The sequence below is a fragment of the Ranitomeya variabilis genome, chromosome 3 (genome assembly GCF_051348905.1).
Source record: "Ranitomeya variabilis isolate aRanVar5 chromosome 3, aRanVar5.hap1, whole genome shotgun sequence".
NCBI classification, from domain to species: Eukaryota; Metazoa; Chordata; class Amphibia; order Anura; family Dendrobatidae; genus Ranitomeya; species Ranitomeya variabilis.
Window position 1 is genome coordinate 254,607,754 of NC_135234.1, and position 22,317 is coordinate 254,630,070.

General features: G+C 45.2%; 1 protein-coding gene across 2 annotated transcripts in view; it reads right to left on the bottom strand.

The window, feature by feature from the left end:
• Nucleotides 1-22,317, bottom strand: part of SYT2 (synaptotagmin 2) — a 399,391-nt gene that overhangs the window by 233,236 nt on the left and 143,838 nt on the right. For both annotated transcript variants that reach the window (XM_077295394.1, XM_077295395.1), the window contains 2 exons: nt 12,416-12,607; nt 9,229-9,401 (listed from right to left, as the gene is read on the bottom strand). In XM_077295394.1, coding sequence (XP_077151509.1) covers nt 9,229-9,401; nt 12,416-12,607 — 365 coding nt within the window. The remainder of the gene's footprint in view (nt 1-9,228; nt 9,402-12,415; nt 12,608-22,317) is intronic.

The following is a 22,317-nucleotide window of genomic DNA, read 5'->3' on the forward strand; positions in this document are numbered from 1 at the left end:
GATTACCCAAATGTGGCAGATGAGCCACTGACCAAACCAGAGTTGATCCTCTACGTAGATGGCTCCAGATTTGCAGATGATGAAGGAAGATTCCACACGGGATGTGCAGTGAACAGCAATCAAGAAATCCTGTGGTCCAGAAGTCTGCCGCCTAGCCTGTCAGCCCAGGAAGCAGAACTGATAGCGCTGACGAAGGCCTGCCAGATTGCAGAAGGCAAAACTGCAAACATATATAGCAATTCAAGGTACTTGCATGGCATAGCACATGACTTTGGACCCATCTGGGCTGCAAGAGACTTCATCACAGCAAGCGGAACAACTGTAAAGCATCATGGAGCCATCAGGGACCTGCTGGATGCACTCCAACTTCCAAAAATGGTGGCAGTACTAAAAGTCAAAGCGCATGGAAAACTGAACACAGTAGAGACTGGTTCACTCCAGTTATTTCCACCCTAACAGCCAAATTCTCTAGCAGCTGTTTGACCTGCAGCAAATAAAACCCTGGAAGAATGGAGAAAGTCCCCACACATCATCTTGCCAGACAACTGTACCCCTTACAGAGGATCCAGATCGACCACATCCAGATGCCGCCAAGTGGAGGTTTGAATACGCCCTTGTGGTCGTGGACGTGTTCTCAAGATGGCCAGAAGCTTTCCCAGTGAGAAACCAGTTGGCGAAGCCTACTGCAAAGAATCTACTCTCAGAGATAGTGTGCAGATATGGGGTTCCAGAAGTGATAAAGAGTGATCAGTGGCCCGCATTCACAGCAAACCGAACACGAGAAATCTGGTCAGCATTAGGGTCAGATTTAGGCCTACACACTCCCTACCACCCCCAGAGTAGCGGGAAAGTGGAAACACTAAACAGTACACTTAAGAACAGGGTGTTGAAAGTTGCCCAAGAGATAAGCAAACCATGGTATGAGACACTCCCATTCATACTATTTAGTGTAAGGCGCACTCACAGAGGCCCAGAAAAGCTGTCACCATATGAAATTGTTTGGGTCTAGTCCCAAGTTAGGGGTATTCTTCCCTCAGCAGCTGACTATACAACATGATACTTTGTCTGCTTATGTAATTGAGCTCACCAAGAAACTAGCTAATATCCATTCTCGAGGTTTTTTTCTTCATTGCCAGATCCAGCTTCAGTATCCGGTACGCACTCCTTGAAACCAGGAGACTGGTTGTTGGTGAAAAAGTTTGTAAGGAGAACACCACTCGATCCAGATTTGATGGTCCTTTCCAAGTGCCGCTGATGACACCAACCTCTGTGAAACTGGAGGGAAGACCCACTTGGATCCACGCATCGCACTGCAAGAAAGCTCCCATATCAGAAGATACACCAAGCCAGAGTAATGTTGTGGATGCCCTGACTGACCGGATAGATGACCTACCTGATAAAGAATACACAACGCTGACTACACATGCTGTTGAATAAGAGACTATAATTACAATGCCATTAACCCCCGTTAGGGACAGATCTCCTGTCCGCCCATTTGCGAAAGTCTGTACGTAGTGGGGTGTATGCACTAGGCATGCATCAGCTCACCGGCAGCACAAAAGAGTTGCAGCGCTTTGGGACAGGAGGTTGGGATTAGGGCAAGTGATATCTAAGGGGGGATTTTGATGGAAATATATATATATATTTCATATAGATCTCACTTGTATATATACTCATATATACTCACAGCTGCTATATACACTATAATCAATTGCTTAAAATGGCTGACATAAACTGATATAAGCCAGACAGACTGTTTGGGGCTTTCCAGGCAAAAGCGGAACAGCACCAGATGTACTAAGTGATGATCAGATATCCCAGCTTTGTCCTAGATGCAGAAAACGGAGACAGCTACACTTTAGTTGCTTAATCAGCATTCATATGTGCATTAATCACAATATTCCATATATATTTAGATAACCAATAACAAAGGAGCTTGACAATATGGTAATTAACTAACCACCCCTAACCACCCCTTTCTATATGCAATTATAAAATCATGTATGTACAATAAACAGTCAGTATTGGTGGAATGTTATTCTGTCACAATGGTGTACAGTCTCATTCTCGATGAGCGCTCAAAATACTCAGTCTTATTGGGAACGGCCGCTGCACACACAGGGATAGGTTTAGCCAAACGAAATTTCCATAACAAAGGAATCTAGTGTAAATAACCTGTAACATTATACTTTTCAAGAAAGGCATCCAGTCCCCTCTTAAATTTTAGTAATGAATCACTCATTACAACATCATATGGCAGAGAGTTCCATAGTCTCACTGATCTTACAGTAAAGAATCCACATCTGTTACTATGCTTAAACCTTCTTTCCTCCAGATGTAGAGGATGCCCCCTTGTCCCTGTCTCAGGTCTATGATTAAAAAGATCATCAGAATCAGGTATTTGTACTGTCCCCTCATATATTTATACATTAAAATAAGATCACCCCTTAGCCTTCGTTTTTCCAAACTAAAATAACCCCAAGTGTAATAACCTGTCGTGGTATTTCAGACCCCCCAGTCCTCTAATAATCTTGGTTGCTCTTCTCTGCACCCGCTCTAGTTCAGCCATGTCTTTCTTATACACCGGAGACCTGAACTGTACACAGTATTCTAAGTGTGGTCGAACTAGTGACTTGTATAGAGGTAAAATTATGTTCTCCTCATGAGCATCTATGCCTCTTTTAATGCATACCATTATTTTATTTGCCTTTGTAGCAGCTGCCTGACACTGGCTACTAAATGTGAGTTTGTTGTCCACCCATACACCCAAGTCTTTTTCATTGACGGTTTTGCCCAGTTTTTTACAATTAAGCACATAATTATACATCTTATTTCTTCTGCCCAAGTGCATGACCTTACATTTATCCCCATTAAAGCTCATTTGCCATTTATCAGCCCAAGATTCCAGTTTACATAAATCCTCCTGTAATATAAAATTGTCCTCCTCTGTATTGATTACCCTGCAGAGTTTAGTGTCATCTGCAAATATTGAATTTCTACTCTGTATGCCCCCTACAAGGTCATTAATAAATATGTTAAAATTAAGTGGGCCTAATACTGACCCCTGTGGTACCTCACTGCTAACCGCGACCCAGTTCGAGTGTGCTCCATTAATAACCACCCTTTGTTTCCTATCCCTGAGCCAGCTCTTAACCCACTTACACATATTTTCCCCTATCCACATTATTCTCATTTTATGTAACAACCTTTTGTGTGGCACCGTATCAAAAGCTTTTGAAAAGTCCATGTACACTATGTCCACTGGGTTCCCTTGGTCCAGTCCGGAACTTACCTCTTCATAGAAATTGATCAGATTAGTCTGACAGGAACGGTCCCTAGTAAACCCATGCTGATATTGGGTCATGAGGTTATTCCTCTTCAGATACTCCAGTATAGCATCCCTTAGAATGCCCTCCAGGATTTTACCCACAGTAGAGGTTAAGCTTACTGGCCTATAATTTCCGAGTTCAGTTTTTGTCCCCTTTTTGAATATTGGCACCACATTTGCTATACGCCAGTCCTGTGGTACAGACCCTGTTATTATGGAATCTTTAAAGATTAAAAATAATGGTATATTAATGACTGTACTTAATTCCTTAACCCCTTAGTGACAGAGCCAATTTGGTACTTAATAACCGGGCCAATTTTTACAATTCTGACCACTGTCACTTTATGAGGTTATAACTCTGGAACGCTTTAACGGATCCCGCTGATTCTGACATTGTTTTTTCATGACATAGTGTACTTAATATTAGTGGTAACATTTCTTCGATATTACTTGCGATTATTTATGAAAAAAATGGAAATATGGAGAAAATTTTAAAAATTTTGCAATTTTCAAACTTTGTATTTTTATGCCCTTAAATCAGAGAGACATGTCACACAAAATAGTTAATAAATAACATTTCCCACATGTCTACTTTACATCAGCACAATTTTGGAAAAAACATTTTTTTTTGTTAGGGAGTTATAAGGGCTAAAAGTTTACCAGCAATTTCTCATTTTTACAACACCATTTTTTTTTACGGACCACATCACATTTGAAGTCGTTTTGAGGGGTCTATATGATAGAAAACAACCAAGTGTGACACCATTCTAAAAAGTGCACCCCTCAAGGTGCTCAAAACCACATTCAAGAAGTTTATTAACCCTTTACGTGCTTCACAGGAACTGAAACAATGTGGAAGGAAAAAATTAACATTTAACTTGTTTTGCAAACATTTTAATTCAGAACCATATTTTTTTATTTTCACAAGTGTAAAAACAGAAATTTAACCATACATTTTGTTGTGCAATTTCTCCTGAATATGCCGATACCCCATATGTGGGGATAAACCACTGTTTGGGCACACCGCAGAGCTTGGAAGAGAAGGAGTGCCGTTTTAGTTTTTCAATGTAGAATTGGCTGGAATTGAGATCGGACACCATGTCGCGTTTGGAGAGCCCCTGATGTGCCTAAACAGTGGAAACCCCCCACAAGTGACACCATTTTGGAAACTAGACCCCATAAGAAACTTAACTAGATGTGTGGTGAGCACTTTAAACCCCCAGGTGCTTCACAGAAGTTTATAACGTAGAGCCATGAAAATAAAAAATCGCATTTTTTCTACAAAAATTATATTTTTGCCCCAAAATTTTTATTTTGACAAGGGTAACAGGAGAAATTAGACCACAAAAGTTGTTGTGCAATTTCTCCTGAGTACGTCGATACCCCACATGTGGGGGTAAACCACTGTTTGGGCGCACCGCAGAGCTTGGAAGAGAAGGAGTGCTGTTTTACTTTTTCAATGTAGAATTGGCTTGAATTGAGATCGGACACTATGTCGCGTTTGGAGAGCCCCTGATGTGCCTAAACAGTAGAAACTCCCCACAAGTGACCCCATTTTGGAAACTAGACCCCTTAAGGAACTTATCTAGATGTGTGGTGAGCACTTTAAATCCCCAAGTGCTTCACAGAAATTTATAACGTAGAGCCGTGAAAATAAAAAATCATTTTTTTCCCTTAAAAATGATTTTTTAGCCTGCAATTTTTTATTTTCTCAAGGGTAACAGGAGACATTGGACCTCAAAATCTGTTGACCAGTTTGTCCTGAGTACGCTGATACCCCATATGTGGGGGGGGGGCACTGTTTGGGTACCCATCAGGGCTCGGAAGGGAAGGAGCGCCGCTTGGAATGCAGACTTTGATGGGATGGTCTGCGGGTGTCATGTTGCATTTGCAGAGCTCCTGATGTACCTAAACAGTAGAAACCCCCCACAAGTGACCGCATTTTGGAAACTAGACCCCCCAAAGGGCTTATCTAGATATGTGGTGAGCACTATGAACCCCCAACTGCTTCACAAAAGTTTATAATGTAGAGCCATGAAAATAAAAAAAATCATATTTTTCCACAAAAATGATCTTTTCACCACCAAATTTTTACTTTCACAAGGGTAACAGGAGAAATTGGACCCCAAAATTTATTGTGCAGTTTATGCTGAGTAGGCTAATACCCCATATGTGGGGGATAAACCACTGTTTGGGCGCATGGCAGAGCTCGGAAGGGAAGGAGCGCCGTTTTGGAATGCAGACTTTGATAGAATGGTCTGCGGGCGTTATGTTACGTTTGCAGAGCCCCTGATGTACCTAAACAGTAGAAACCCCCCACAAGTGACCCCATTTTGGAAACTAGACCCCCCAAGGAACTTATCTAGATGTGTGGTGAGAACTTTGAATGCCCAAGTGCTTCACAGAAGTTTATAATGCAGAGTCGTGAAAATAAAAAAAAAATTTTTTCCACAAAAAAGATTTTTAGCCCCCAAGTTTTTATTTTCACAAGGGTAACAGGAGAAATTGGACCCCAAAATTTGTTGTCCAATTTATCCCGAGTACGCTGATGCCCCATATGTGGGGGTAAACCACTGTTTGGGCGCACGGCAGAGCTCAGAAGGGAGGGAGCACCATTTGACTTTTTGAGCGCAAAATTGGCTGTGGCGTTTAGAGACCCCCTGATGTACCTAAACAGTGGAAACCCCCCAATTCTAACTCCAACCCTAACCCCAACACACCCCTAACCCTAATCCCAACCCGATCGATAATCCTAATCACAACCCTAACCCCCAAAACACCCCTAACCCTAATCCCAAAGCTAACCATAACCCTAATCAAAACCCTAAACCGAACACACCCCTAATCCTAATCTCAACCCTAACCTCAAAACCTAACCCTAATCCCAATACACCCCTATCCCTAATCCCAACCCAAGCCTTAACCCTAATCCCAAACCTAACCCTAATCCCAAATGTAACCCTAATGCCAACCCTAATCCAAACCCTAATCCCAACTCTAACCCTAACTTTAGCCCCAACCCTAGCCCTAAAGGTACCTTCACACGAAACGACGCTGCAGCGATAGCGACAACGATGCCGATCGCTGCAGCGTCGCTGTTTGATCGCTGGAGAGCTGTCACACAGACCGCTCTCCAGCGACCAACGATGCCGAGGTCCCCGGGTAACCAGGGTAAACATCGGGTTGCTAAGCGCAGGGCCGCGCTTAGTAACCCGATGTTTACCCTGGTTACCAGCGTAAAATGTAAAAAAAACAAACAGTACATACTTACATTCGCGACGTCACCGCTGTGCTGTGCTTTCACATTCACTTTGCGGCGCTCAGTCAGTGTGGGAAGCAGACGGCGGGGGATGCGAATGTAAGTATGTACTGTTTGGTTTTTTTACATTTTACACTGGTAACCAGGGTAAACATCGGGTTACTAAGCGCGGCCCTGCGCTTAGTAACCCAATGTTTACCCTGGTCACCAGTGTAAAACATCGCTGGTATCGTTGCTTTTGCTGTCAAACACAACGATACACGGCGATCGGACGACCAAATAAAGTTCTGAACTTTATTCAGTGACCAGCGACATCACAGCAGGATCCTGATCGCTGCTGCGTGTCAAACTAAACGATATCGCTAGCCAGGCGCTGCAACGTCACGGATCGCTAGCGATATCGTTACAAAGTCGTTTCGTGTGAAGGTACCTTAACCCTAACTTTAGCCCAAACCCTAACTTTAGCCCTAAACCTAGCCCCAACCCTAACCCTAACTTTAGCCCCAACCCTAACCCTAGCCCTAACCCGAGCTCTAACCCTAATCCTAGCTCTAACCCTAGCCCTAACCCAAGCCCTATCCCTAGCCCTAACCCTAAGGCTATGTGCACACGTTGCGGATTTTGCTGCAGATCCGCAGCGTTTCCACAGCTGCGGGTCCGCAGCAGTTTCCCATGAGTTTACAGTACAATGTAAACCTATGGGAAACATAAAACGCTGTGCCCATGCTGTGGAAAAAACCACGCGGAAACGCAGCGGTTTACATTCCGCAGCATGTCAATTCTTTCTGCGGATTCCACAGCGGTTTTACACCTGCTCCATAACAGAAAACCGCAGGTGTAAAACCGCAGGGGAATCCGCACAAAACCGTGGTACATCCGCGATAAATCCGCAGGAAAAACGCAGCGTTTTGGCCCTGCGGATTTATCAAATCCGCTGTGGAAAAATCCGCAGAGAACCATTCTACGTGTGCACATATCCTAACCCTACCCCTAACCCTACCCCTACCCCTAACCCTACCCCTAACCCTACCCCTAACCCTAACCCTACCCCTAACCCTAATTGGAAAATAGAAATTCATACATTTTTTTAATTTTATTATTTTTTCCTTACTAAGGGGGTGATAAAGGGGGGGTTATTTACTATTTTTTTTATCTTGATCACCGTGATAGGATCTCACAGTGACCAAAATAAAACAAGTGGAATTTAACTCTGCCGGCCGGCAGATCATGGCGGTCGCACTACGCATGCGCCCGCCATTTTCTTACCGGAGCAAGAAGCCGGCGGCCAGCAGAAGAAGCAGGAGGACCCAGGGACACCGGTAAGTATAACAGGGTCCACGAATCCCCCTATTTCTCTGTCCTCTGATGTGCGATCACATCAGAGGACAGAGAATGACATCGCTTTTTTTTTTTTTAGCGGTCGCCGGTAAACAGTTAATTACCGGCGATCGCAAAACAGGGGTCGGTAAAAACCGACCCCGATCATGTTCTTTGGGGTCTCGGCTACCCCCGGCAGCCGAGACCCCAAAGATCTTCCGGGTGCCGGGCGGCGGGCGCACTGCGCATGCGCCCGCCATTTTTCCCCGGAAAAAGATGTCGGCGCCCATGGGGAGCCACGAGGAGCACAGGGGAGACAGGTGAGTATTGGGGGGCTATCGGGGACCCCATTTAATTTCTCGATTTGCCATTTAATTTCTCTGTCCTCCAATGTGCGATCACTTCGGAGGACAGAGAAATTAAATGTCAAATCGCGTTTTTTTTTTTGTTGCGACCGCCGGTAAACGGTTAATTACCGGCGATCGCAACTCGGGGGTCGGTAAAAACCCCCCGAATCATGTTCTCTGGGGTCTCGGCTACCCTCGGCAACCGAAACCCCAGAGAAAATCCGACTCTGGGGGGCGCTATTCACTTTTTCCACAGCGCCGTTACGGCGCTGTGGTTTAAGTACCCTTAGCGGCCGCCGTTAAAAGGCGTATCGGCGGTCGTTAAGGGGTTAAATAAGGCATAATTAAAACAAGTCTGGTCCTTAGAAGGTCTTACATTTAAGTAAATACGGCCCTGAGTGAATAACAATACATGACAAACTACACCATTTCACTTTTTATTTAGCTAAACCTAGGCCAAATTGCAGACACATTTTACTAATAGTACCGTCATAAACTTGAACGATTAAAATGCTAACAGAGAACTTTAGAGCCTGAGCTGTTGTTTTTTGTTTTATTTTTGTTTTTTTACTTACATGATTTATACAGGTAACTCCTCTTTTCATTTAAAACAATCTTTGGAGGCAGATTCTCACACAGATCAGTGAGCGGTCCATACAACTTAACAGCTCATTTGTATAAAAAAGAAGGTATAATTTTATTGAACTTTCTATGACATGCATGCCCATGTAGACAGCTTAGAACTGTTCATCCTACTGATAGATCCTATTTAATGTACTAGTAAACCAAGTGATTAATAGCTCTGGTTAACAAAGAGAAGTCCAAATTTCCCCATCTTTAACAATTATAAGGCCTGAAGTACATGTTCATAGGAAATATATAAAACAAAGTGGAATATTTTAAAGTGTTTTTTTAAGTATAATTTTTCATGGACACATGTTTAAAGGAATGTTATTGTTAGTAGACATTATTGTTACCTGCCCACCAGATCCTTTCATATCCTTCATATTCATTGCATTTTTCGACCCTTTTCCTTTCTCCTTCTTTCCTTTTTTCTTTTTACAGCAGCATTTCTTACATATACAGAAACAGCAGGTGATGATCAACAACCCAGCTACCACTGCAATAGCTATGATGGCCCATGGAGGTACTATAAGTAAGGAGGTATAGTGAAAAACAAATTAGAACTTGTTTTGCATAATAATTACTAAAACAAACATAAGTACCTCTATAAATGATAAAATTTTAATCTGAAAGTTGGTCCAATCTGACACTTGGGATTCAGAAGAAATATTTTTTTTCCTTTAGGACAGATTGATTATTACATTTTACTTTTACCTAAACCCCATCCTTTTATTCATGTTCTCTCCCAGCCCTTGGCTGAACATGTATCTATTTATCTATGTATCGTTGTCCAAGGATATTCTGAATTGCACCTTTTCTAATGTAGTCTAAAAGACTCCCACTTCATCCAGTTTTCTAACATTTATTCATCCAGTCTTCACATGCAGTGATATCTATGCTTTATTTATTAAAAACAAAAATCAAAAGAAAAAGTCTCTAGTGGCACAAAAATAAGTAAATATACTGTACATACTGTATATTGTAAAAAGTTTTGATATATCAGTTCCTACAATTGTTTTCCTTCTTATTAGAATGTGTATACTTATACTGAAGGCAACAAAGCTACGAAGTAGCACATATGAAAACAAGGAGTAAAGAAATACATGTGATACAAATCAGAATATGTGTTAAACCTTAGATTTAGCATAATACCCCCGTTTTTAATCTGATAATAGATTTGCAACTCTTTGCCATTATTTCAAGCAGCTTCATCAGGTAGTCACCTGGAATGGGTTCCAATGAAGTGGTATGTCTCGTCAAGAGTTCATTTGGCCAATCACCAGTGTTTGAAGCAAGTGTGTTCTACCGAGACTCTGTTGGTAAACCGTTCCAAACAGTGCTAAGACCTATTCTACAACTGTTATGAGCCAGAATATGTCAAGAGCTACTTAAATGAGTGACAGTCCATCGTTAATTTTGTCATGATCCGGTTGGGGGTTTGTTTTCTGCTATGCTCTCTCTGGACTGGTCATGCGGGGGTTAATTCCCTCGGCCTCGTTTTGGAGCTGGCTTGGCTTAAGTCCTCTGCAGTCTGCTGACCAGGGTCAGTAATAGTTCATGCTTCTAGGCTAGAGCAGCTAACCCATATACCCTTGTGATCCTTCTGCCTCTGACTTCCCGTATTTGTGTGAGAACCGTTCCCTATCCCTGACGTAGTGTTTGTCTGGTGGTTTCCTTACAGTGTATGACTCAGCCTGATCTCTGAACCCCGCCTCTTGCTTTCCGCCTCTGATACCTCGTTCCCCGACCGGCTTTGATTTCTGGCTTGTACCCCGAATTCGTCTTATGTCTCTCCTTTTGGATACCGCGGTACAGTTTCTGACTATGCTCGTCTGACCACTCTTTCGTTACCTGTGACACTTGTGCGGCTGCTCAGTGTTGCTACACTGTTAGTGTGCAGCCTCTTTTCCCTCACCAGCACCCCTGGTGGATGTTGCGCTAAACTGCACTGCAGCCACATCACAATTTTAAGAGATGAAGTAAATGTGGAAAACTGTATGAACTTTGAAGGTATCCACAAAGGAAAACCATCAATCACTATGATGAAAAGAGGAGGATCCCAAGAAAGTAAGACAAAAAATTACCTCTGATACAGAGAGTAAGTTCAATAAAATGCAATTTAGCAGTACCTTAGATAACTGCCCTCACAAAGGATGCACAAACATCAAGTAGAAGACAGATGTCAATACCAACTGTCCAGAGGAGACTGCAAGAAGCAGGCCTTAAGGTTGATTGCTGCAAAAAGCCACTACTGAGAAGAAGAGACTTGTTTGGACCACGAAAGACAAGAACTAGACATGAGGAGGAGTGGTGGCATAGGGGTGCTTTGCTTGAGACAACGTTGGTGATTCTTTGCAAATTGAAGGCACACTTACCCAGCATAGCTTCAACAGCATTCTACAATAACATGTCATTCAATCTGGGTTGCACTTAGTGGGATGATCATTTGTATTGGATCATGACAATGACCCAAAATACCTCCAGGTTATGTAAGGGCTATGTGAACAAAAAAAAGTTGGATTGAGTGCTGCATCAGATGACATGGCCTCCACAACCACCTGACTTCAGCCCAATTAAGATAAAAATGGTTCGAGATGAATCATAGAATGTTAGAGTTGGAAGAAACCTCAAGGGTCATCATGTCCAACTCCCTGCTCAATGCAGGATTCACTAAACCAACTCAGCCAGATGTCTGTCCAGCCTCTGTTTGAAGACTTCCTTTGAAGGAGAACTCGCCACCTCTCGATAAGTTGCACCTTAGAGTGAAGGCACCTTAGCACCTCTAAAATCTACCTCAAAACTGTTGGAAAGCCATTCAAACTTCTTGCTTTACTACTTTCTTCCATATGAGCTGCTTTGCGCAACATGCGGTTTGGCATTGTTGAGTCTCCTGGGACACTTTCGAGAAATAGCCATAATACTTGCCTTTCTAGTACACTATCAGCTCAGCTGTCCAAGGAGCAATTTTTAAAAGAATGTTGCCAGGCCACATGCATGTTGCTTCCGCCACTGTGAGCAGCCTGCGTGGTCTAAATGTACTTCCATGGCAGCATCTCTAGACTGGTCACTCATCAAGCTCATTGACTTCACTGGTTGAAAATTGTAAAGGCAGCTGCCAGCAATGGATCTTGATTATGTAGATAATTACCCCATGAGATCAGGATTAGTGATGATGAACACGCTCGGGTGATCTCCGAGTATTTGTTAACGAGTACACTCGCTCATCACTAATCAGGATCCCCATCCTGATGTTCCAGGTTGCCAATTTGATTACTTTATTTTACATATGTTATATGCACTGCATGTTTTATGTGTATAAATCTTTTCACATGTACAGCATCCTGGGATTAATGGTGCTATAAAAATAAATAATAATTTGTGTGATCAAGTGCATCCAGCGGGCAGATCATTCCTCAAACAACCACCAATAATCTCATTCATAGCATTCTAAGGTGTGTAAGTGTGTGCATGTCTGTGTTTGGTGCTCATACTCGATACTAAATAAATGAAGATTTTTTTTTAAATGTTCTTTACACTTACATGGAATCTTGTTTATTTGATTCATAAGTTCCTGTTGAATTTTTCTGAACGTGTCATCAGCACTTTTATTCCCTGATCCAGCAGCTGCGGTGCTATTCTCTTGGGAGACAATAGGGGGCTCCGTGATGTTTGGCATTGTATGACCCACAGGTGGAGGCTCATTCTTCTTGAACAAGTTGAAGAGCATTTTGACTGCAAAATACATTTAAGAAATTGAAACAATTAATTAATGCTGTGCTGTATGGGTGTCAATTGTGAAGCAAAACGTAGCATAATATTAAGGTATTAGATAAGGAAACACATGACAACTCTCATACTATGCTCCCACTTTTTTCCATTGTGTATTTGTTTTCAGAAAATCTGGTGCAAAGTAGATGCTTCATGAAAACTTATGTCCATTGTGCGTTTAAAGATGTAATAGAGCTCTCCTTTTTTGGGAGTGTTTTTTCCCAACTAGCTTTAATGGCGAGCTTAAAAAATGCATAAAAACGTAAATGTAAAGAATGCTAATTTTGTATGTGCAAAATCCCAGTGTTTATGCACTAAAAATCGAGTTAGAAAACACTTTATAAAATCAACAGCAAAAACAAAATTCATGAAAATGTTTAAAAAAACGCAATAATCAGAACAGATTGCTATTGCATGTTTTGATGCTGATGTAAGGGGGACAACGAGACAGCAGGTACCTACAGGGTCTGGAACTAGAGAGATTGCATCCACTGTTCCCGGGGAAGGCATTAGTAAGGCGGACCTTCCCCTGCTGCCTGAGGGAAGTGCTAATGAGGGGCACCTTTCTGCTGATCAAGGGGGGGCGGAGAAAGAAGAAAAAGAAGCGCATGCAGAGCAATTTGGTGCGAATTGAGGGCAGCGCGCAGTCAGGTGAGCGGTGCGCTCCACTCCCCGTCCCCACTCAGAGTACCGGCTGCAGCAGACCAGAAGGACAGGGACTGCTGCGCTGAGGGAAGCAGTGTGCCCAGCTATACAGAGAGAGGGACCGCAGCAGAGTGTGTAGAGCCAGGTATGCGCAGAAGCAGCCGGGAAAAGAAGTGCTCCATCCCAGGAGCATTAGCATTACACAGGCCTCCGTCCGTACAGCAGCCCCGCCACAAGCAGTGGGGACCAGAGCGAGAGGGACGTGCAGTGTGTGCCCGGTGGCTAATCAGGAGAAAGTCGCCGCATGCTAAGTGTCCGTGACTACTGTACACGCGCCACATAAGAGGGACCACATACAAGACTGACACTTGCACCCTGACTTTGACAGCGAATATTTGCCCAGACGCCTGTGACCTGACTTCAACTGGAATATAGTTGCAGAGCCACGTTGGGCTCGTACAGTATTGTGGCTCGTACCCTTGTCAGCCACTGCAGTTTATGGACTAGGCTCAGTGGAAGGTATCGGAGACCGACAACTGCCACCAGAAGACGGGGCATTTATGCCCACAGGACTTTTCTGGAAAAGACACCGTGACAGCCGTTGCCGGCACCATTGAGTTCTCAGCGGGAGTTACAGTTGGCGGAACTTCTGACACAAGTGCTTCACAAGAACTACCGTTATCTTGACCATCGTTCTTCTACTTACACCATCCTTTGCCATCTAATTCTAAACTATTGAATCCCCTGTTTAACTCTTTACCTCCCAACATCCTTTTCCCTTTATACTGTTTAACCCTTTACCTCCCTGCGTGGAGTATTCCCCTGTTATTAAACTTGTTAACCTTTGTTCTGCCTCCTGTCAGTCACTGCATCCCAGGTTTCTGCGATTCTTACACTGACATCTGGAGAAAATGTGAATAAAAAAACAATGGATAGAATGCAGCATTTCAGCACATGGGAAAACTGCCTCAGGGTGAATTCACGCCTGGCAGATTTGTTGCACAAATTCAGTTCCATTAATATGAATGGGGCTATTTTGGCAGCAGACACACAGATTTCTGAAAGTTTCATTCAGATTGATAGGACAGCTGAAGCCAGTAGTGTAGCTACCAGGGAGGGGGCAGAAGGGGCAGTCGCCCCAGGCCCTGCACTCTGAGGGGGCCCACCCTGAGCTAGGCTACTGTAACTGTATCAGCGTGCACATTGCGCCAATACAGTTACAGTCTGCAGCAGAGCAGGGAGAATCAACCTCCCTGCTCTACTACCCGGCCGCTATAGGGCCCCTGAGCAGGCTGGGGAAGCTGATGCCAGCAGTGGGCCCCTCGTGCCAAAAGTGGGCCCCCACCTGTCATCACCGGTTTAACTGTATCGCCTAGATGCCGATACAGCTGACTGCATTGATGAGAGAAGGAACATTACGCTCCCTCTCTCATCATCCCCCTGTCAGCATCTGACGTCACCGACGCCGACATTGACAGCGGGCGCAGTGATGTCACTACTCGGTGCCTGTGGTCCGAAGATGAGGGGGAGCTCGGAGCAGCACAGGAACCAGGAAGAAGAGAGGTGAGTATTTGTTTATTTTATGGGGTTGCATTATGCTATAGAGGCTGCATATGGGGCTGCATTACACTCTAGAACCTGCCAATGGGGTGCATTACTCTATAGAGGCTGCCTATGGATGTGCATTACACAATAGAGGCTGCCTACGGGGGTGCATTAAACTTTAGAGGCTGCTTATGGGGGTGCATTACGCTATAGAGGGTGCCTATAGGGATGCATTATACTACAGAGGCTGCCTATGGGGGTGCATTACACTATAGTGGCTGCCTATGGGGGTGCATTATGCTATAGAGTCTGCCAAGGGGACTACATTACATTATAGAGGCTGCCTATGGCGGTGCAGTACACCATAGAGTCTGCCTATGGGGTGCATTACACTATAGAGGCAGCCTATGGGACTACATTACACTATAGAGGCTGCCTATAGGAGTGCATTACACTATAGAGTCTGCCTATGAGGGTGCATTACACTATAGAGGCTGCCTATAGACCTGCATTACACTATAGAGGCTGCCAATGGGGCTTCTTTACACTATAGAGGCTGCCTATGGGGGTGCATTACACTATAGAGGCTGCCTATGGGACTACATTACACTATAGAGGCTGCCTATGGGGTGCATTACACTATAGAGGCTGCCTATGGGGTGCATTACGCTATAGAGGCTGCCTATGGATTTGCTCTATGCTATAGAGGCTGCCTATGGGGTGCATTACACTAGAGTCTGTCTATGGGGCTGCATTACACTATAGAGGCTGCCTATCGGGTGCATTACACTATAGAGGCTACCTATGGGGGTGCATTATGCTATAGAGGCTGCATATGGGGAGTGCATTACACTATAGAGGCTGTCTATGGGGAGTGCATCATACTATAGAGTCTGCCTATGGGGGGTACATTATACTATAGAGACTGCCTATGGGGAGTGCAGTATACTATATGGAGACCTGTGGGGAGTGCATTATACTATATGGAGGCCTATGGGGAGTGCATTATACTACAGCTCTGGCAAAAATTAAGAGACCATCACATCAAAACCCTGTCATGGGCAGCCCAATCTCCAAACTTGAACCCCATTGAAAACCTCTGGAATGTAATCAAGAGGATGATGGATTGTCACAAGCCATCAAGCAAAGAAGAACTGCTTAAATTTTTGCACCAGAATCAGTGTGAAAGACTGGTGGAAAGCATGCCAAGACGCATGAAAGCTGTGATTAACGATGATGGTTATTCCACAAAATATTGATTTCTGAACTCTTCCTGAATAAAGACATTAGTATTGTTGTTTCTAAATGATTATGAACTTGTTTCCTTTGCATTATTTGAGATCTCAAAGCACTGTTTTTTTTTCACTTTTGACCAATTTTCTTTGTCAGAAAAAAATACAAAAATGTATTGTTTGGAAATTCGGAGACATGTTGTCAGAAGTTTATAGAATACAAGAACAATTTACATTTTACTCAAAAATATACCTATAAAGAGAAAAATCAGACAAACTGAACATTTTGTAGTGGTCTATATAGAGTCTGCCTACGGGGAGTGCATTATACTATATGGAGACCTATGGGGTGTGCATTATACTATACACAGTCTGCCTTTGGAGAGTGCATTATACTAGAGTCTGCCAATGGAGAGTGCATTATACTCTAATTGAGTCCTATGGGGAGTGCATTATACTTTATAGAGTCTGCCTATGGGGAATGCATTATACAATATAGAGTGTGCCTATGGGGAGTGCATTATGCTATATGGAGACCTATGGGGAGTGCATTATATTATCTTGAGGACTCTCTGGTGTATTATGCTATATGGAGGCTATAGTGCCTTGCAAAAGTATTCAGCCCCCTGGAACTTTTCAACCTTTTCCCACATACCATGCTTCAAACATAAAGATACGAAATGTAAATTTTTGGTGAAGAATCAACAAGTGGAACATAATTGTGAAGTTGAATGAAATTTATTGGTTAATTTCAATTTTTGTGGAAAGTCAAAAACTGAAAATTGGGGCGTGCAATATTATTCGGCCCCTTTACTTTCAGTGCAGCAAACTCACTCCAGAAGCTCATTGTGGATCTCTGAATGATCCAATGTTGTCTTAAATGCCTAATGATGATAAATATAATCCACCTGTGTGTAATCAAGTCTCCGTATAAATGCACCTGCTCTGTGACAGTCTCAGGGTTCTATTTAAAGCACAGAGAGCATCTTGAAGAGCAAGGAACACAACAGGCAGGTCTGTGATACCGTTGTGGAGAAGTTTAAAGCCGGATTTGGATACAAAATGATTTCCAAAACTTTAAACATCCCAAGGAGCACTGTGCAAGTGATAATATTGAAATGGAAGGAGTATCATACCACTGCAAATCTACCTGGTCGTCGCTCTAAACTTTCATCTCAAACAAGGAGAAGACTGATCAGAGAAGTAGCCAAGAGGCCCATGATCACTCTGGATGAACTGCAGAGATCTACAGCTGAGGTGGGACAGTCTGTCTGCAGCGCCCCAGAGTCCTGGTCGTTGCAGTACTGTGGCTCCGCCACTATGGGGAGCTACGGTGCGTCCGATGGCACTGAAGGAGTTCATCTGATCAGGTATCACAGACACCAATAGATTTCACAGCTGGGCCTCCGGGGGGAGCTAAGGGTTCTATTCATTAGGCCACTCCCCACCATAGTGGGTAAACTGGGGGTCAGGCAGGAAGTTAGAGAAGAAAGCTGACTGGATTGAACGAAGCAACACCTGGTGGCAGAGGGTGTTGCGGAGGAAGAGACAGTAGGGTCTCTGTCAGGGGTGGGATCCTGACAGAGGCTTGGCATTGAAAAGAACGTAACGGGTCCGCGCCAGCTCCGGGAAGCGGCGGGACCCAAGAAAGGACTAGAAGCGAGATAGATTGTGCTGAGTGAGAAACGAGATCAAGCAATAGGAGAATACCAGTAGGGGTCATGCTGTAAGACCGGAGCAACACCCTACTGAGGGGCATTACCGGTGGCCGGAACGCCGAGGGAGTATTTCATTAGACAGCTTCAAGCAATACTCTAAACTGCGGCAGGACAGTCAGTCTCAGGCGGGCTGTCTCACCTAAATCACCTATGAAGTCTTGGGAGGCAATTGCGGGAGAGGGGCGTCTCTAGGGTCCCGGAAGAACTCCAGGCCTACCCGACAAACGGGTGCCGTTCTAACTGTAACATCAGGAAGGGACGGAAGATTAGCAGAAGATCAGTTAATCGAGTTGTGAGGGAACACGAGAAACAGACACAACAGTTGTGGGATACTTTCCGTAAGCATAGCAGGGAAGGACTACAACACATAGCGCTAAGAAGGAAGGCACCGATTTCCACCTGTGAAGTGAACTCTGGAGGTGCCATTGGACCGGCCGGACTTGCGCAGCCTGGTGAACCATATTCTGGACTGAGGACTCAGAGATGCGCGAGAAATGGCTACCGCCCCCTGTGCTTCTGGCTGCGAAGTGAGAACCTGCCCTCAAGCAGAGGACGACCCCCTGATTTGCAACGGCGGGAAGCGGGTGACGGAGAAGCTCGACCTCGGAGAAATGGCGGAGTCAGGTGTATGCACTGCCACCGACTATCAGGCAGCGATGACGAACAGCAAGTGCCTGAACGAGGAAGAAGTAATTCCGGCTTGCCCTCCTTCACCAGAGGCGGACCTATGTCCACTGCAGCGGAAAGATCTGAATTCTTTGGAACCGGCCGCGGAGCTGAGCTTACCCATCCCGTCCTCGGAGCCAGCGGAGGAGGAACCATGGTGGGCGGGGCCGCATCCGGGGACCCCATTGGAGGAGCCGCGGTCCGGGCTGCGGCCGACTCCAGCGTTCTCGTTAATGGACCGGATCGACATCGGTGGAACCACATCAGGCGCAGGTATGGGAGACGCCCCTGCTCCTCTGCTCGATCCCGCTCCCGCGACCGGTCCTCACCCCAGTAAAAGCCGTCTACTATCGGCAGAGCTAGTGGTGTTACCCCCCGATGCAATGGGGAAGCTGGTGCCACCGCTGCCGACTAGGATGGGGGAACCCGTAGACGTAGGCCCAGACGGGGTGACCCTCCAGTGGGACACCCCCCGGGTTGGGCCAGATGGAGTTCGGGAAGAAGGATTCACCCTTGCTGTGCTTACCTGGGAGCAATACAAACAATGCTTGATCCTACATTGGAAAAGGCAGAAAGAGGCAGAGCTGACTGCCCCACCGAGGGTACGACAACCACCTCCTGCATGTGATGACCGGGACATGGTGAGGCGGGGCACTGTGTTGGCCTTCCACCCGAAGAGAGGATGGGGCTCCATACAGGAACCGGGGCTGCCAACTGACGTCTTCGTTGCCAGCTGCAACGTGAAGGCTCCCTGCTGTGGCCGAAGTGGTGATCTGCTACAAAGGGGAGATCCGGTGACTTACACCCGTCATCGGAATGCATACGGGTGGTATGCCCGGGACGTGCGCCGTTGTGAGCTTGGGGGAGCGTCGTCTGGTACTTCAACCATGATGGAACCAGACGTAACGGATCTTACCAACATTGCCGCCGTACGTCTCATTGCAGCGACTGAGCTGGCGGCTAGAGTCTGCCTTCGGGTCCAGACATCGGGTGGTCTGACTGCACCAGGGAAATCCATTGGTGATACTGGTGCGGCATCAGCTGCTGACCTAGGATCAAAGTCTGCACGGTCGGAAGGTGCCCACTTTCGGCTGATGTCTTGTGATTCACTATGAAGATAAACCTCGATACCATGAATCTGTAAATAGTTACTGTTTCCCGTTGTCCTGCTAAACCCGCTCAGGGTAAACTCTTAAAGGGATCCTTTTGTTGACCCGGGATCCCTATTGTTTTTGGTTATTTTCTATTTTTCTACGTTACTTCAAAAACTGTGAAATCATGAACAGTGCATGATCCGAACTTTTTGTATATAGTTTGCACCTTATTAAAGGCGCTCCCTACTGGTTTTACTTAAAGAAAGACTCTTTGCGAAGATACCGCACTGGAACCTTTGCTGAGTATGGACTGGTAGCTTGAGAAGATACGCTACCTCACAGAGACTTGGTCCCCTCTTAAAGGGGATGTTCATTTGCCGCACCTCGATAGTAATATTGCTTAAGACAAGTAGCAATAATGTTGATGAGAGAAAAGTGATGATAATGTTTGTACGAGGAAGTTATATGTGTTCAATTGGTTAATTGTGAAGAAATGTTAATGATGTGCTCTGAGAAGAAAAAGGTGAAAGATAGAAGAAGGATGCAGTGGGCCCGTAGGGATAGACGTGGTGTCCAGCATGCATTCCAGAAAGAAAGATAATGGGAAGGCTTAATGTGCGATAGAAAATGTTTTGAAAATGTTGATAGACAGTTAGGATAGAAGGTAAACCCTGAGTCCTGATAGGGGTCATGTAGAGATGACTCAGTGCTCTTAAACTGAAAGTAATGTTATGTTCTATACTGTGTATATTAGTTGAAAAGGCAGTAGGCCCTGGCTGAACGGGGCGGTCCTGTAACAGAAAGGAGAGGCAGTAGGTCTGGTGCCGATAGGACAGGCGGTCCTGCAGATTTAAAGAAGGAGAATGAGAAAGTTAAATTGCCTTATAATGTGATTATAGGAAGGTCTTTAGTGGATTTAGAGTGTGAGTCCTTAAAGGCAATGTTAAACTATTGTTCCACAATTTTGCACCTAGTAGAATACCCGGTTGGGTAACAGGAGTTATTTATAGCCTGTAATTTATAATGTTAACCATGTTTGTAACGTTTAAGTGTTCTCACCTCCCATAAAGGGAAGCCTGTTCAAGTATACTTATTGTTATTACACTCAACGAAACTGTATGTCTTTTTGCTAACTTGTATTGTTGTTTTCTTCCCAGTCCCGGAGTACTGTGTTTAACCAGGGGGGAGTGCAGCGCCCCAGAGTCCTGGTCGTTGCAGTACTGTGGCTCCGCCACTATGGGGAGCTACGGTGCGTCCGATGGCACTGAAGGAGTTCATCTGATCAGGTATCACAGACACCAATAGATTTCACAGCTGGGCCTCCGGGGGGAGCTAAGGGTTCTATTCATTAGGCCACTCCCCACCATAGTGGGTAAACTGGGGGTCAGGCAGGAAGTTAGAGAAGAAAGCTGACTGGATTGAACGAAGCAACACCTGGTGGCAGAGGGTGTTGCGGAGGAAGAGACAGTAGGGTCTCTGTCAGGGGTGGGATCCTGACAGAGGCTTGGCATTGAAAAGAACGTAACGGGTCCGCGCCAGCTCCGGGAAGCGGCGGGACCCAAGAAAGGACTAGAAGCGAGATAGATTGTGCTGAGTGAGAAACGAGATCAAGCAATAGGAGAATACCAGTAGGGGTCATGCTGTAAGACCGGAGCAACACCCTACTGAGGCGCATTACCGGTGGCCGGAACGCCGAGGGAGTATTTCATTAGACAGCTTCAAGCAATACTCTAAACTGCGGCAGGACAGTCAGTCTCAGGCGGGCTGTCTCACCTAAATCACCTATGAAGTCTTGGGAGGCAATTGCGGGAGAGGGGCGTCTCTAGGGTCCCGGAAGAACTCCAGGCCTACCCGACAAACGGGTGCCGTTCTAACTGTAACATCAGGAAGGGACGGAAGATTAGCAGAAGATCAGTTAATCGAGTTGTGAGGGAACACGAGAAACAGACACAACAGTTGTGGGATACTTTCCGTAAGCATAGCAGGGAAGGACTACAACACATAGCGCTAAGAAGGAAGGCACCGATTTCCACCTGTGAAGTGAACTCTGGAGGTGCCATTGGACCGGCCGGACTTGCGCAGCCTGGTGAACCATATTCTGGACTGAGGACTCAGAGATCTCCAGTAAAGAGGTAAAGAGACTGCAACCTGGTGTCCTCGTTATTTACCGCGACCTGCACCCCACAACTGCACCACCAACATCCACACCTATCATTCACTGTGCACCCCACGGCAGGGTCACGGACCGGGCCTAGCCACCGTGACAACCCCAGAGCAGAGACTCACAGGCCCGGTACCGGGTACCCCTCGGCCCTGCGGCAGTGGGGGCGCTACATGTCCATAGGACAACAACCAGTCGTACACTGCACAAATCTGGCCTTTATGGAAGAGTGGCAAGAAGAAAGACATTTCTCAAAGATATCCATAAAAAGTGTCCTTTAAAGTTTGCACAAGCAACCTGGGAGACACACCAAACATGTGGAAGAAGGTGCTCTGGTCAGATGAAACCAAGATCAAACTTTTTGGCAACAATACCAAACGATATCTAAAGGCAACACAGCTCATCACTCTGAACACACCATCCCCACTGTCAAACATGGTGGTGGCAGCATCATGGTTTGGGCCTGCTTTTCTTCAGCAGGGACAAGGAAGATGGTTAAAATTGATGGGAAGATGGATGGAGCCAAATACAGGACCATTGTTGAAGAAAACCTGGTGGAGTCTGCAAAAGACCAGAGACTGGGACGGAGATTTGTCTTCCAACAAGACAATGA